We start from the raw sequence: 15,690 nt of genomic DNA on the forward strand, positions 1-15,690 counted from the left end.
CCAACTTATGTGCCCATTTGTTTCCATGTTTTTTAGTTTGACCTCCTCTATTAAGGCAGAGGAAAAATTTTCCCACCTTACTTTATCCCTAGGTGGCTATGACTCAGGTCCCCCCTTCCACCTCTTTCTATGGGGAACAACACTCACAGTTCCTTCAAAAATAAAAATGCCGTGTTTTCTGCTGTCAGGTCAATGGAAATGTGTTTGTTTAACCCCAAGAATATGGAATCCCTTTTAAAGAAATGCATTTTTCCCCAAATATATCGACTATCGAGATTAGCTTTTTATACATTTACTTTGCTTCCTGGGGACAGAACACATTTTGATGTGATAGATACTGAGCTAGAACTTAGATAGTAAAGAAAAGGCTGCCCAAACATCTCATTTAAAACCTCAGCACCGGGGCGCCTGGGTGGCTCAGTTGGTTGAGCGTCCGACTTCAGCTCAGGTCAAGATCTCGCGGTCCGTGAGTTCGAGCCCTGCGTCGGGCTCTGGGCTGATGGCTCAGAGCCTGGAGCGTACTTCTGATTCTGTGTCTCCCTCTCTCTCTGACCCTCCCCCGTTCATGCTCTGTCTCTCTCTGTCTCAAAAATAAATGAACTTAAAAAAAAAAATAAAATAAAATAAATAAAACCTCAGCACCAAGGACGTTGGAATAAATACAGTTACCATGAAAATACAGTGTTTTGGAATATGGGCATTTAGATGGTAAGTGGCTTCTTAAATGTATGTATATCCTGGCCCCAAATCTTCTCTGAATTCCAGACTCATGCATAACTAATGGCCCACTCACCTCTCCCCTTGGCTATCTCACAGACACCTCAAACAGCATGTCGGAAAGAGAATTTGACTTCTGCTTCCACCCAAACTTGTCCATACAGAATCCATTCAGTCTTCCCCATCTGGCAAATGGCCCCACCAGTTGTTCAATCCAGAAACACAGGATTCTCCATTGCTCCTTCTCTTCCCCATGGCCCATGTAATCCATCAGCAAGCCCTCTCATTCCTATCACCAACATGTCCCTCAAATGCATCCACTTTTCTCAAACTCTACAGGCACCACCCCAGTCCGGGCCACCACCATCTTTGCTGGTCTGCCCACAGCAACCTCCAAACACATCTCATCTCACTCTCTGCCTGGCAACACGAGTGTTGTATCACTGCCCTCAAAGCTCCAGTGGCTTCCCATGGAACTCAGAATAAGATCCAGCTTCACGACTATAACTTCTGAACTCTTTGCTTCTTCTAAATCCTCTTCTACACTCTGTTCTGCCTCTTCCTCCAACTTCATTTAGAATCTCTCTTCTCCTGCCAAATTTAGTTCCAGCCACATTGGATCTTTTTTTTAGTTTCTCGAACATCAAACCTGTTCACACTGCCTGGACTCTTCTTTTCTCCACTAGTTGTACGGATAGCTCAATTTAGGGCTCAGCTTAAGGATCATCTAATCAGTCTGGCCTTATCACACATTCCATCTAGAACAGTCCTTTCCTGCTACCCTGGCCTCTCCCCACTCTGCCTATAATATTCTTTTCTTTCCAGCTAGATTTTAAGCAATTTTATTGTTTCTATAAAATTTTAGCTATTTATTTAGTTGCTTGTTTATTGTCTGTTTCCCAAATCAGAATATAAATTCCATGAGAGTAGGGTCCAGATATGTTTTGGGTTTTTTTTGCTTTTTTTTTTTTTGCTAATATATATCTAGCTCATAGGGCCAAGATCTTGACACAGGGATAAATACTAAAAAATTATATGTAAACTTAATTAGTGGAAAAATTAATTAAAATGACATAAATGGTACTTGTTCAAATACCTCTAATTATTGGCAGTCATTAATTCAATACATTTATGTCAAATGACAGAACATGCCCCATGGAATCTGATACACAGACCTTGTCCTGTTACACAGATCTTGTTAAGCTGCTTAACCTTAGACAAACTAACCCTTTAAAGGACCTCAGTTTTCTGATCCATAAAATGAGAGTTATAAGGGTCTCTATTTTATAAACTGAAAAGTCCAATGAGATAATGCAAATAAAAAACACAATCTAGAGCAGCTGAGTGCCTGGGTGGCTCGGTCGGTTGAGTGTCCAACTTTGGGTCAGGTCTCATGGTTCATGAGTTCAGTCTTTGGTTCTTGAGCTTGAGCCCCCATAGGGTTCGCTGCTGTCAGCATGGAGCCTGCTTATGAGCCTCTGTCCCCCCACTCTCTCTGCCTCTCCCCTGCTTGTGCTCTCTGTCTCAAAAATAAATAAAAAAGCATTTAAAAAACCACAATCTACAATCATTATAGGTGTTTAAGAAAGGATGTTTGCCATTATCTTCATTTCATAGGACCGTAAAAAGCATGCAAGACACATTAATAAACACAATTGGCATGTTCCTGCCCTCACAGGAGATACGGACAACTAAGTAGACAGTGGAATACAATATGCCTAGTGCTGTTACAGAGGATGCACAGGTAATACGTACTACCCAGATGTTCTTGGCATCAAGGTCAACTGGATTTTCTTTGTGTTCCATCAGTTACTTAAAATCTTGCCACATTATAATTTGCTTCATATTTGGATCTTTTCTTTGTTACACAAATTTCGTTTTTCTAGAGTTTTTAATTATTATTTTCTTGTATAATGTAATTTTATCTTCTTTCAAAATTTTTTAAAAATTTATTTCTTTTGAGAGAGATAGAGCAAGTGGGGGAGGGGCATAAAGAGAGGGAGAGAAAGAGAATCCCAAGCAGGTTCTGTGCTGCCAGTGCAGAGCCTGACATGGGGCTTGAACTCATGAGAGCATGAGATCATGACCTGAGCTGAAACCAAGAGTCAGATGCCTAACCGACTGAGCCACCCAGGTGCCCCTAATTTTATCTTATTATTACATTGTTCCAATCTTTAAGTTATTCTAGTTATACAATTAACACTCTTCTTGCTTTCTTAGACTCCTCTTTTGAATGTCTCTGTCCTCTTCCATTTCTATGTTATTGACTGTCTTGGTCTGAGCAGTCATCCTGGGACTTTCCTTCCCTGTGCTCCCTGGTTGGTTCTCACTGAGTATCAAAATTTTCCATCATTTACTCCCATGTTTTACTGGATTCAACATCAAGAAATTATTTAGTAAACTTAGTTAATCTTTGAAAGTTTCAAAAGGTCTTCGCACTTGATTAATCATTTGTTTGGATATGCAATTCTAGGTTGAATATCATTTTCATTTAGAAACTTGAAAGCAAGCTTCATTTTCCTTCTAGTTGCAAGTACAAACTAGTAAGTTAGTCTGAACTAACACATTCAATCCTTCCGTTTTAAGTTCTACTTCTATTTTAAGACCTGTCTCGGGGCACCTGGGTGGCTCAGTCGGTTAAGTGTCCGACTTCGGCTCAGGTCATGATTTCATGGTTTGTAGGTTTGAGCCCCACGTCGTGCTCTGTACTGACAGCTCGGAGCTCATGAACCTGGAGCCTGCTTTGGATTCCGTGTCTCCCTCTCTCTCTGCCCCCTCTCCTGCTTGTGCTCTCTCTGTCTCTCTCTCAAAAATAAATACACATTAAAAAAAATAAAATAAAAAGACCTTTCTCCTCACCACGGATGTTAAGTTCAGAATGTCTTGGGGAGTGAAATGGGCCAATGAATACCCATTTCCTCTCAGTCTCCTTGTAGAATATTCTGGGCTTCAGATTTCTCTCGCTCTTTTTCACACATCAACATTATCCTATCCGTGTCATTCTTAACTTCGTTGTAATATCCTATTTACTAGTGATGCTACCACCCAGTTTCTTTACTCTTGAAGTTTTACATTTGTTTAACTTCTAAACTCTTACATCAGTGGTACTTCAGGAGAGAGTGAAGATAATATTTGTGTTCAAAGACCCACAAAATACAACTTGAAATTATGGTACAGGTTGCCATCGTTTGAAGGCACTATAATTTATTTGACCAGTGCCCAAGTTTTGGACATATATTCCAATATTTTTTGGTAATTGTGACTGTGTGACCTCTTCATCCGGAAGAAAGGGGTTGGAGATAGACCTACGGGAGCAGTATGTGAGACAAAGAGTTGCTAAACACCAGGTCCTAACAAGGTCACTTTTGGAAGCTAGAAGTTTTAAAAAAAAAATACATACAGAATTCCACACAGAGAACCCTCACAGCCTGTAAATTGTAAATTAGAAAGCTCTGTGGGAAGGAGATAGGTCTTAAGATTATAAAATGTATTTGGAAATTTGTATCGATTCTTGCCTATAGAATTTGTCGACATTCCTCATTACACCCATAGAAGAAAATTTTTAAAGCAGGATTTCTCCATCCAAGAAACTCGTCGTACTGAGTTGACAAAACTCCCTCCAGAAGGGTTGTATCAGTTTACACTCCTACCTGTCACTGACCTCTTAAAAACAAACCAAAATAGCCACAAGATTTGCTAATTTTACAAATAAAATTTTACCTTATTTTATTATCTTCATATGTATTTCTTGGATTATTACTGACAGTGAATATTATCCATGTTATGTTACCCAAATGCTCAAACCAACCCTCCATAGGTACTGTCAACCTCATTTTAGAAATGTGTAGACTGAGGCTCAGGGACTTTAAGAATTCTCAAGATCACACAGCTTGCAAGTGTTTGAAAGCATATGTGAACATAGATGTTACTTTGCCAAAAAGTAATTTAAGAACATGTGACTTATCTGCTCATCTTTTTTTAATGGAAGATCAAATTATTCATTCTTTCTGGACCTTAGATGTAAATAATTATGTCAAGCATTTTCTACTTCTTGAGACAAATGTATTTTAAGAACCCTTTATTCCCTTTGTGCAAAGTCTAGACTGGAAAGGATGTCCTTGGTACACAGGATTATTGCACAGGGCTGCAAGAACAGGGGATTTCAATTGATTCATGAGAACTTAGCTTTCTCTGGGATCTGGATATCACTTTTAATTGTCCCATTGCTTAACTGTATATATATATATATATATATATATTTCCATTGCAAAAATACATATGACTATAAATTTTTGTTTTTTAATAAACCACGTGGCAAAACAATAATTATTTTAAAAATGTATAAAAATTACAATTTGAAAATTGCCAGTACAGTAGATATATATATATACACTATATTTTGATCTTAAATTAGATGAACAAACCCCATCTTCAGAATCTTTCTGAACTCAACCATATGCAAAATACCTGGTTTATGACAGCGCTTGTGGAAAAACATATACAATTTATTAAATTGTGATATGGTTTCCTTAATAATATACACTTATTTAGAGAAGCATAAGCTTTCCAAACATACAGTATCTTCCAGGTGTCTTTATGCTAGCAATTCTAAAAACCAAGCAATACCATTCTAGTGCTTTAATAATACCATTCTAGTAAATGGTATGTCGTAAAACCATTCTAAATTCTTTAAGACTTTTTGTGCAAACTGTTAAATACCCTTCATCCCAAATTGGTAGCATAGTCTTTAGTGTATATCTGGAAGCTTCCAAGAAAGAATAGTGTTTAGTGGGAGTAACACAAATTGAACTGCCCTTTAGTATGGCTGGACCTGAAGAATTCCCTTATACCATCACTGCATGGAAGTTCAAAGTCCAGGTTCTTAGTGTTGACACATGCTGCAAGGTGGATGAATCTCAAAAACATGCTAAGTGAAAGAAACCAGACACAAAAGGTCACATATTGAAAGATTCCATATGTATAGAATAGATATATCCAGAATAGATCAATCCAGAGACAGAAAGTAGGTTAGTGGTTGCCAGGGGTTTAGAGGAGGGCAGAGTTGAGGGAAACTGCTTCGGGCCCAGAGGGTTTAACTTCGGAGTGATGGAAACGTCTTGCAACTTCTAAATAGAGGTGGTCATTGCACAACATTGCGAATGTACTAAATGCCACTGAACTGTTCACTTAAAAAAAGTTTTTAAGTTTATTTATTCATTTCAAGAGAGACAGAAAGAGTGGCAGAGGAGGGGCAGAGAGAGAGGAAGAGAAAGAGAATCCCAAGCAGGCTGCACACTGTCAGCTCAGAGCCCACTGCAGGGCTTGAACTCACAAAACTTGAGATCATGACCTGAACTGAAACCGAGAATCAGATGCTAAACCAACTGAGCCACCCAGGCACCCCTGAACTGTTCATTTTTATGTTTATTTTACTATTTTTTTAAATGTTTATTTATTTTGAGAGAGAGAGAGAGAGAGCACAAGCAGGGGAGGGACAGAGGGAGAGAGGGAGACACAGAATCTGAAGCAGACTCTAGGCTCCAAGCTGTGAGCTCAGACCCCGACGTGGGGCTGGAACCCACGAATCGTGAGATCATGACCTGAGCTAAAGTCAGATGCTTAACCAGCTGAGCCACCCAGGCGCCCCTGAACTGTTCACTTTTAAATGGTTCATTTTATGTTATGTGGATTTCCCCTGACAAATTATTATTTTGTTTAAAAACCCAAGTTCCTGAACCTAACAGACCCAAACTTGGGAAGTGACTCTTCCTACCTGGGTGATGTTGGACAGATTATTCTCATTCCCTAACCTGAACCCTAAGCCTGTACCTAAAGTCTCCTTTAACTTCAGTGTCCGCCCGGATTGTTGCGAAGGCTCTCTAACAGGACTGCATGGTGGCTGAGGTATCTATCCCAGGTTCTTATGAAATATTTGCAGCTGTCGTGCTACAACCACCAGCAGCAATCCCAGCAGCGAGTTCCAGCCCAGATTCTCAGTGTAGTCAAGTGACTATTTTCCAGCTGGTAGTCACGCTCCAGGAATTCTGTTAGGAAGGAGTCACATGACATTGACCTCAGCCTATACTCTCAGTGGCATCCTTCTTTCGAAAGACAAATTTTCGATTAAAACTGTTGTTAATTAATGTCAAAATGGAACGGACTCAGAGTGGTGAGTAAGGATCACATCCCTGAAACATCAAATTATCAGCCTTCTCGTGAGAGTAGTGGACCCTGCTTCCCAACGTGTGCTCCTTAACTGAAGAAGGGACCAACCAGTGAAAAAAAAAAGTCTTCCCTGGGGCATTTTAAAAGGAAGCGTGAGCTTCCACGTGGAACCTAAAAACATAACAAATAAATAAACAAAAAGCAGAGACAGACCCTTAAAGCCAGAAAACAAACTGGTGGTTGCCAGAGGGAAGGGGGAGTGATGGGCAAAATGGGTGAAAATTGGGAGGTACGGGCCTCCAGTTATGGAATGAATGAGGCAGGAATGAAAGGCACAGCAGGGAGAACACTGTCAGGGGGTGGCTACACGTGTGGCAGGCCCAGCATGATGGGCGGACTTGTTGACTCCCTGTGTCATACGCGTGAAACCGATGTAACGTCGTGTGTCCACTACACGTCAGAAAAAAAAAAAAAGTAAATACAATTTAGAACAATAAAAAGAAGTATGGGGAGAAGAAATGAATTTCACTGAGCTTCAGAGAAACAAAACTCTGGCCAGCAGCTGAAAGTTGCCATTTGTCCTCAGTGGATGGTGTGTGTTGACACAAAAGCGTGGCTTGGGGTGTCAGGGTGGCTCAGCTGGTTGAGCATCTGACCTCGGCTCAGGTCATGATCTCACGGTTCGAGAGTTCAAGCCCCACATTGGGCTCGCTGCTGTCAGCGCAGAGCCCACTTCAAATCCTCTGTTCCCGCCCCCCCCCCGCCCCTCCCTTGCTTGTGCTCTCTCAAAAATAAAAAAAAACATTAAAAAAAAAAAAGTGTGGCTTTTGACCGGCTGGGGAGGTCTGTGTCCTCTTTATCATCGACAATGGCTTCTACAAAAGTACTTTTTATTAATGGGATTCTCTGGAGAGCTTGAAGCACATTTGCTGCTTTACTAACTGACATTCTGTTATCCACACGCGCTTTGGTTTTGTGTGTTCTTCCTTTGCGCTCCCCAAATCGGGAGCAGGCTGGAGAATTTTTTAAGAGATGGAAACATACTGTTTTGTAGTCTTCTTGCAACTATCTAATTTGTTTTCCCAAAGCCTAACCAAATTAGATGTGAAGGACAGCCAGCATCCCGGTGCTGTTAGTTATTAGCCATGTGACCTCGAGCAAAACTTGAGCTTTTTGGGCTTTCGTTGTCCTGACGTGAATGAAGAAGGAGGATAATAAAATCCATCTCCAGTAGGTGTTGAAAATACCGCTTGAGTTACCGTGTTTACAGTGGCTCAGTGCTCAGCAAACAGAGGGCAATAAATCGCCTTCTCCCCCAGCGCTGCCCGTGTCAAGAGAGATTCGGCAACAGCTTTTTCCTCATAGCAGCCGGCCAGTCTCATGCGTTGGCGTGGATTAGGGAATGCTTAGTGCATGCCTCTTGCCCATCACCTCATTTAATAATTTTTTTTAAGTTTTTAAAATTTATTTTGAGAGAGAGAGAGCATGCACAAGTGGGGGGAAGAACAGAGAGAGAGAGAGAGAGAGAGAGAGAGAGAGAGAATTCCAAGCAGGCTCCACGCTGTCAGCAAGGAGCCCAACAGGGGTCTCCAACTCACAAACTGCGAGACCCTGGCCCGAGCAGAAATCGAGAGTCTGAAGCTCAACCCACCGAGCCACCCAGGCACACCTCCGTTATCTCATTTAAATCCTTACGTGATCATACCCAGTTTAGTTGCAGAACATGAGGCTCAGAGAAGTTAAGCAATTTGTCCGAGACGGCTCTGCCACAGAGTAGGGGAGCTGATGCGCAAACCCAAATCTCCCAGACAATGAAGCTTGTACCACCAAAAGGCTTCACCAGGGTCTGGCGGAAGTTTAGTTGATCTGCAGTCTGTTGAATTCGACACTGAATAATAAACTGCTAGACCCCCTTCCACCTGGGCTCAGGTTTCCAGCTTCAGAGAGACACTGTGTACCTGCGGTCACGGTTCGTCTGGATCCAGAGAGCCTGCCCAGTTGCGTGACGGACCCCTAAGCGCCTCCACGACAGGACTGGCGACTTCAGAAAGATCCTGGCACCTGCTGGGTGCATACGTGCCGCCCCCTGCATGATGGAGGCAGGTCAGATGACCACTGCACAGTTGAACGAGACTGGGGCAGGAAAAGCCTCATGTGAAAACACACGTCTTTCCAAAATGATGGTGGACCTACACCACTGTAACTGGCAGTGATATTCTTGGCATTCATTGAAAACACCCCAGGCTGCTTGGGTAATTAATTTCATAGGGTTAGTCATTAACAGGCTTCCTGCTTTCCTCCTCTTTTGACAGGCCCAGCTGTGAGATACAGTAAGTTCGACATGTCAGAGGCCAGGCCGCCTCCCCTGCTTGGGCAGCACACGACGCGCGTCCTGAAGGAAGTCCTCAGATATGATGACAAGGCCATTGGGGAGCTGCTCAGCACTGGAGTGGTGACCCAACATGAAGCTCAGTGACGAAAAATGCTTTCTCAAAACTGCAATCTGAATGTACTTCACTAGCAAAAGCAATAGTCTTTCTGGACCCTTCTCCCCAGTTCTGGTGCCTGCCTCTGCAAAGAGATGTTAGAGTAATTCCAGATTTCCTGCCTGGCGCCTCCAGAATGGCTCTGGTATCAATGCATCTCGTGCTTTCTAAATGTACCCCACCTTTTACTCCTTACCATTTCCCCCCACACCACCCAGATAATAGGTTAATTGTGAATTTGTGGGGGTTTTTTGTAAAGATTTTTTTTTCTGGAAAAATACATTCCTCTTTCTAATTACATTAATTGCCCAAACGTTTGCCCCTCCAGCCCACGCAGGTCTGAAAAAGAGCAGATCTCTTGCCGTTCTCTACTTGCACATAAAGTCCTCATTTAAACCTTTGTTAGGAAGTCAAAGCAATAAGCAGAATGACAGTTTCAGTGAATGATTTTAAACAGAATAACTTAATTTTGAGCTCATGAACCCTTTGTTAATCTGTAATTTAAACCATGGACTTTGCTGATGTCCATTATAAAACTGAGCTTCTTTCTCTCCATGGGGGTAAATATTTGCTTTATGTTGTATTTCTCTGATCATTTCATGATATGTGGCAGAAAATCAATTTCCATGAATGCATTTTGGAATGTATGTGTCTATCTGCATTAGGGAGTGAAGAGTGGTTCTTTGATCAGTACCTTATTTTGAGCCAAGTACAAATGTAACAGGTTTTTAAACGAATGTCAAATGACTGTCTAGTATTAAATAATATTTAAATAATGACAAATAGGAGAATGTAATCTGAGCACTCACTGTAGAAGAATACATCATGCCTTAATATTAAGTATTTGGATTTACATATTTAAGTTTTTGTCAGAGAATTTAAAGTATAGAAAACATTTTCTGTCCAGAAGGTAGTAGCTGATTTGTATTATGTTCTGGGATCAGTCATCTCTCAAAGTACCAATCACCAAAGCCCAAGGTATAGACCCAGGGATCAGATGATCACAGCCTGATATGATCACAGTTCACGACTATTAAGCACGCGTATCTTAAAGCCATGTCATGACATCCCAAGTGGTAACTGAAAGTTAAATTACAGATATTCATCTTTCAAACTGTGAGTCCTAGCTAGTTTTCCTTTTGTGTTCTTTTTGTATGGGAGTGATTGGAGCCATTTACGCTGTAAGCCCCAGTAGGTTTCTAGAATCAAGGATTTCAAATAAATAAGGAAATATGTCTTCTCACAGGCGTCGTGGGACTTTTTAGAAGCATGCCTACTAGTTCCTGGGAGAGGAGCGCCCCGCTTTCCTCTTTGTGAACGTTTTATTCTGAGGCTCTCCTGCCTTTCACTATTTAGAATGTCATCATACAACGGTAATTTCATGCCTTTTGCAGTGCTTTCCTCCCTATGGCTAACCCGTAGACACACATTTGGAGACATTCCCTTCAGGCCAGATACAATTAGCAATGAAAATGGTAAAAGACGGGATGACAGAGAATTGGCAAGACCACATCATCTTGAAAAACAGATTCATCATTTCTCCTGCTGGTTCAAGTAGATTCTCTTGAAATGCAAATTGCTTGATTACTGAACAGTAACCCTAACTATCTGGGTAGCCTTGTGTAGGACGATATCGATCGTTCAGACTAGGTCACAAAATGCCTCTAAAACCTTGAAATCCATCGAGACTGTGGTTTTCATCCATAGAAGAGTTACCATGGGAGACAAATGTATCCAGATTTCCACCTACACAATTCAGAATGATCCAAGAGAACTTTGAAACTGTTCGTTACCCAACGGAAAGCATTTACTCTACTGAGTTAGTGAGAGAAATCATTTAGAATATATTTCAAGTTCAGATCAATAATTAGTCCTGAAAGAAGCATTGCGCTGGCTAAAATTTCTAGCAATATGCCCAGATCAAGTTATGCTTTATAAACAAATGTGCTGTTTTAATTATCAGGGCCTATTTTCTTACACATTCCCAAAGCTGAGCACACTACTAAGAGACCATATGCTCAAGTTCAGTGTGTGTCAAGGCCCGCCTTCTGGCAGGTTTGTGTCTGAGGTTGACTTAGAAAATTCTTCGAAACTTCGTGGGTTAATCATTATGGAACTGAGGGTGTGTCCACAAGCAACTAGTCTTCCCTCTCTTGATTTTTTCCTTCAACTTTTTGCTGCCATGGTTTTCTGGTTAATCAAGCATGATATTTTCCAGCATGCACTCTGATATTCAGAATGTTTCCCTAGAAGAAGAGAAATGAATATTGACCAATTGTGTGTGACTAGTCCAGTTACTTGGTATTCCTTTGTCTTCGATTCATCTCCTAGGAATTGGAAGTATAATCTTTTATTTTTTAAGTTTATTTTGTTTATTTTGAGAGAGAGAGAGAGAGAGAGAACAAGTGAGGGAGGGACAGAGAGGGAGAGAGAGAACCCCAAGCAGTCTCCACACTGCCAGCACAGAGCTTGATGCAGGGTTTGAGATCATGACCTGAGCAAAAGTTGGATGCTTAACCAACTGAGACACCCAGGTTCCCCATGGAAGTACAATCTTGATTTAAAAAAACACAGGAGGGGGGCGCCTGGGTGGCTCAGTCGGTTGGGCGTCCGACTTTGGCTCAGGTCATGATCTCGGTTTATGGGTTCGAGCCCCGCGTCAGGCTCTGTGCCGACAACTCCGAGCCTGGAGCCTGCTTCGGATTCTGTGTCTCCCTCTCTCTCTGCCCCTCCCCCACTCACACTCTGTCTCTTTCTCTCCTTCAAAGATAAATAAACATTTAAAAAAACACACACAGGCGGTCTCATATAGGCTATTTCATATGAGGTCACTAGGCCACCTAACCCCGATAGCCCCACAATGGAGGGCTTTTGCATGAAGACTTCATGACCCCTACTTTCAGCCTTTCTCAGGGAAATTCACCCCACTCATGTCTCACCTAAATATGATATTTCAACATGGACTCTTTCATCCCATGACAGTAGCACGTTGTCTACTTGAAAAGCTTTGTCGATTTGAGTCTGGCTTGCCATTCTCCCACATAGCTCAATTTTGCCTTCGTCCATAGGACTTATTCTCCAAATAGTGGGCTTAAAGGCTCTGGGAAAGAATGCCAGCCCAGAGCTGAACAGACTGTCCAGATTTTCTGTCTCTCCTCTGTTCTCCATGAATTCTCAACCAGCAAAGGAAATGAGTGGGAAAAACATCCCCTGACCCTGGGCTCTTCATTTTCAAACTCGTTCCCAAGATTATGAGATTCTTCTTGCACTTGCCTCTATTTATGGGAGACTCTCTGCTGTACCAAGCTCTTACAATTGATGAGATTCTTCAGATGCAGTGGGCCTAAAGAAAACAGGGTTGTTCACCTGGAACATTGTAGTATCAATGATCCTTACGAAGCCAGAATATCAAGCTCCCTTCTTTTCCTTCTCGATTTTGTGGTACCAGGACTGGCACATTCATCATTTGATAAGGAAGATGAAAAGGTTAAAAAGATAAAAGGGTACACACTTCTATTGCCAACAGCAGTTAGGGAAAATAAAAAAATATATCACCAAGGCTCTCATACTGGTGTGTAGAAGTTTCCTCAGACATCAGGATAAAATTGTATTTCTTACAATTCTACCAGGGTTGAAGGTTTTATAAATTGCTACTCTTACAAGATTCTTAGTTTCTGTATATAGACATACCAAGCTATCTTCTGAGTGCAAATGGCCCTGCTCTTTTAAACTAGCTATAAGCAGGGCACGGGTATGTGGTGAGATTAGTGGTGATTAAGCAACTCCAAGACATGTTTCCCCTGACACCCATTCAAAAACAAGTCTTCTAGTATCACTCTGGTATTACAGACAAACAAATGTGAACATTTTGCACACATAAATTTATTTCACACACTAGAGGGGGGAAACACACAAAAAAGGAGAGTTTGGAAAAAACAAAAGGTGACATACGTCAATTTGATTAGCAGGAAAGGAAAAGAGAAAGCATGCCCAGGTCAGACAGACCCAAGGTTGCATTTTTTCCGGAGAGTCTGGTGAACCCATGGCAGTATGAACCCAGCTTGAGGTGTAGATGCCAAGAGGGAAGGACAAGCACTAGAAGGAGCTCAAACACTGCAGGAAATAGATTTCACCCACCTCATATTCTTTCTTGAGAAATACCTTTATTTCCCTATTCCTTAAGACCATAACATTAAAATGCTTGTCCAATCTTCGGTCTCTCGGCAATATTTTCATTTCATTTTATTTTATTTTATTTTATTTTATTTTATTTTATTTTATTTCATTTTATTTTATTTTTTGTTTTGTTTTTCAGAGAGAGAGAGAGAGAGAGAGAGCAAACACAAAAATGAGGGAGAGGGGCTGAGAGAGAGAATCAAGCAGGGTCCACACTCAGCACAGAGCCTGATGCAGGCCTTGATCCATGACTCTGGGATCATGACCTGAGCTGAAATCAAATGTTGGACACTCAACTGACTGAACCACCCAGGCACCCCATATTTTACAATACTCTTAATAAAAGGCTATGGTAGGCAGAATAATGGCCCACCAAAGATGCCTATGTCCTAATGCCCAGAACCTACTAATATGCCACTGTACTTTGCAAGAGGGCATAAAGATTGCTTATCAGCTGACCTTAAAATGGGGAGCTTATCCTAGATTATCCTGGCAGTCCCTGTGTAATCACAGGGGTCCTTCCAATGTGGAAGAGTCAATGTCAGAGAGATGTGATGTAAGAAAGACTTTACCAATTGTTATTTTGAAATGGAAATAAATGAAGGAATGTGGGCATTTTCTAGAAGATGAAAAAGGCAAGAAAAGTGGACTTTCCCTTTGAGCCTCCAGAAGGACCACAGCTCTACCTGATTTCTTAGCCCAGTGAGACCTATTTTGGACTCATTTGTGGTCTCCAGAACCACAAGGCAACATATCTGTATTATTTGAAGACACTAAACGTGTGATATTTTTTACAGCACCAGGAGTAAACTGATAGGACATTCTGCCTTTGTTTGAAAGTCTAAAGTGACAGGAAAAAACTCACCTTGTAATTCCATTTTTTTTCTTCCCTTTTTTTTTTCTACCTACCACTGTTCCTACCTTCTTTTTTACTCATTCTTAGAAACTCCTGTCTTTCCTTCCTTTCTCAGTGGTAATCATATTCTTTCTTCCTTTTATCTTCCTCCTCCATCCCGCTTTCTTCTTATCTTCTTTCTCTCCCCTTTTCTGCGCAGAGTTATACATCCTTGTTACCCAGCACGGATCCCCAACCCTGTGACTTATCTTTGAGAAAAATAGGACTAGGGGCGGCTGGGTGGCTCAGTCAGTTGAGCGGCTGACTTTGGCTCAGGTCATGATCTTGTAGTCCGTGGGTTCGAGCCCCGCACTGGGCTCTGTGCTGACAGCTTGGAGCCTGGAGCCTGCTTCGAATTCTGTGTCTCCCTCTCTCTCTGCCCCTTCCCGATTTGCACTCTGTCTCTCTCTGTCTTTCAAAAATGAATGAATGTTAAAAATTTTTTTTTTTTTTAAATAAAAGAAAAAATAGGACTAGCTCAGTAATTTGGAAGATAACTAGCAGTAATTCTGGCCATGACTTCACCTCCACTAGCTATCTTGAATTAGTAAGTGGCTGCCCTCCCCGCCCCCTACCCACCCCGAAACTCAGGAAAAGAAACGAAGGAGTGTTCCAAATGCTACTCTGGGCTGTGGCAATACCCTCAGCCATGTCCATGCCTGTCCCATGCCCTCCGTCCTAAGAAAAAAACGAAAATAAATAAAATATAATACAGAGCAGAGTTTAGACTTTGTGACAGCCAGGGTCCTACTGTTGTGGTTACTGAGCCTTCAGAGGAAGGGGAGGGAGGGCATGATGGACAATGGTTCTGCTCCAGCAACTAGGCTCTGATTCTTGCTCTTTCTTAGAAACGGTGGGTTTTCTCGGTCTCTAGGTGGGAGTGAGTAGTTTGTCGCTTGCCATTTTAGTCAAATGGCCTCCAGAGGCCTGCTGCCTTCTCCTTTACCTTGGCTTTGCCATCTGCTAAACAGGGCGAGTGGATCCTTGGGGCAACCTTTGCTTTCTTCTTTCCACAAGATGAAACACTCTTTGACACATCCCTCCTCCACCCCAGTCCCACCCCCCCCCAACCGTCCACCCTTTCTTTTTATTTGCAAATTAACCACATGACAGTCTATTCAACTCAAGTTGGTTTCTTTGGCTCCTGACCACACAGATGGGAGCAACAATGTTTCCTGCTCCTCATCCCGTTGCCCGCACCCTTTCCTCTTGCCCAGAACTTCTGCACACGTGCTCGCCATGAACCAAGAC

General features: G+C 41.9%; 1 protein-coding gene across 3 annotated transcripts in view; it reads left to right on the forward strand.

Moving 5' to 3' along the window:
* Window positions 1–10,611, forward strand: part of SUGCT (succinyl-CoA:glutarate-CoA transferase) — a 781,793-nt gene extending 771,182 nt beyond the window's left edge. For all 3 annotated transcript variants that reach the window (XM_086697015.1, XM_025929553.2, XM_086697013.1), the window contains one exon: window positions 9,195–10,611. In XM_086697015.1, the coding sequence (XP_086553141.1) occupies window positions 9,195–9,358 (164 nt within the window). In that variant the 3' untranslated portion in view covers window positions 9,359–10,611. The remainder of the gene's footprint in view (window positions 1–9,194) is intronic.
* The last annotated feature ends 5,079 nt before the right edge of the window (window positions 10,612–15,690 follow it).

The sequence above is a fragment of the Puma concolor genome, chromosome A2, assembly GCF_028749965.1.
Source record: "Puma concolor isolate L17-30 chromosome A2, mPumCon1.1.hap2, whole genome shotgun sequence".
Taxonomy (NCBI): Eukaryota; Metazoa; Chordata; class Mammalia; order Carnivora; family Felidae; genus Puma; species Puma concolor.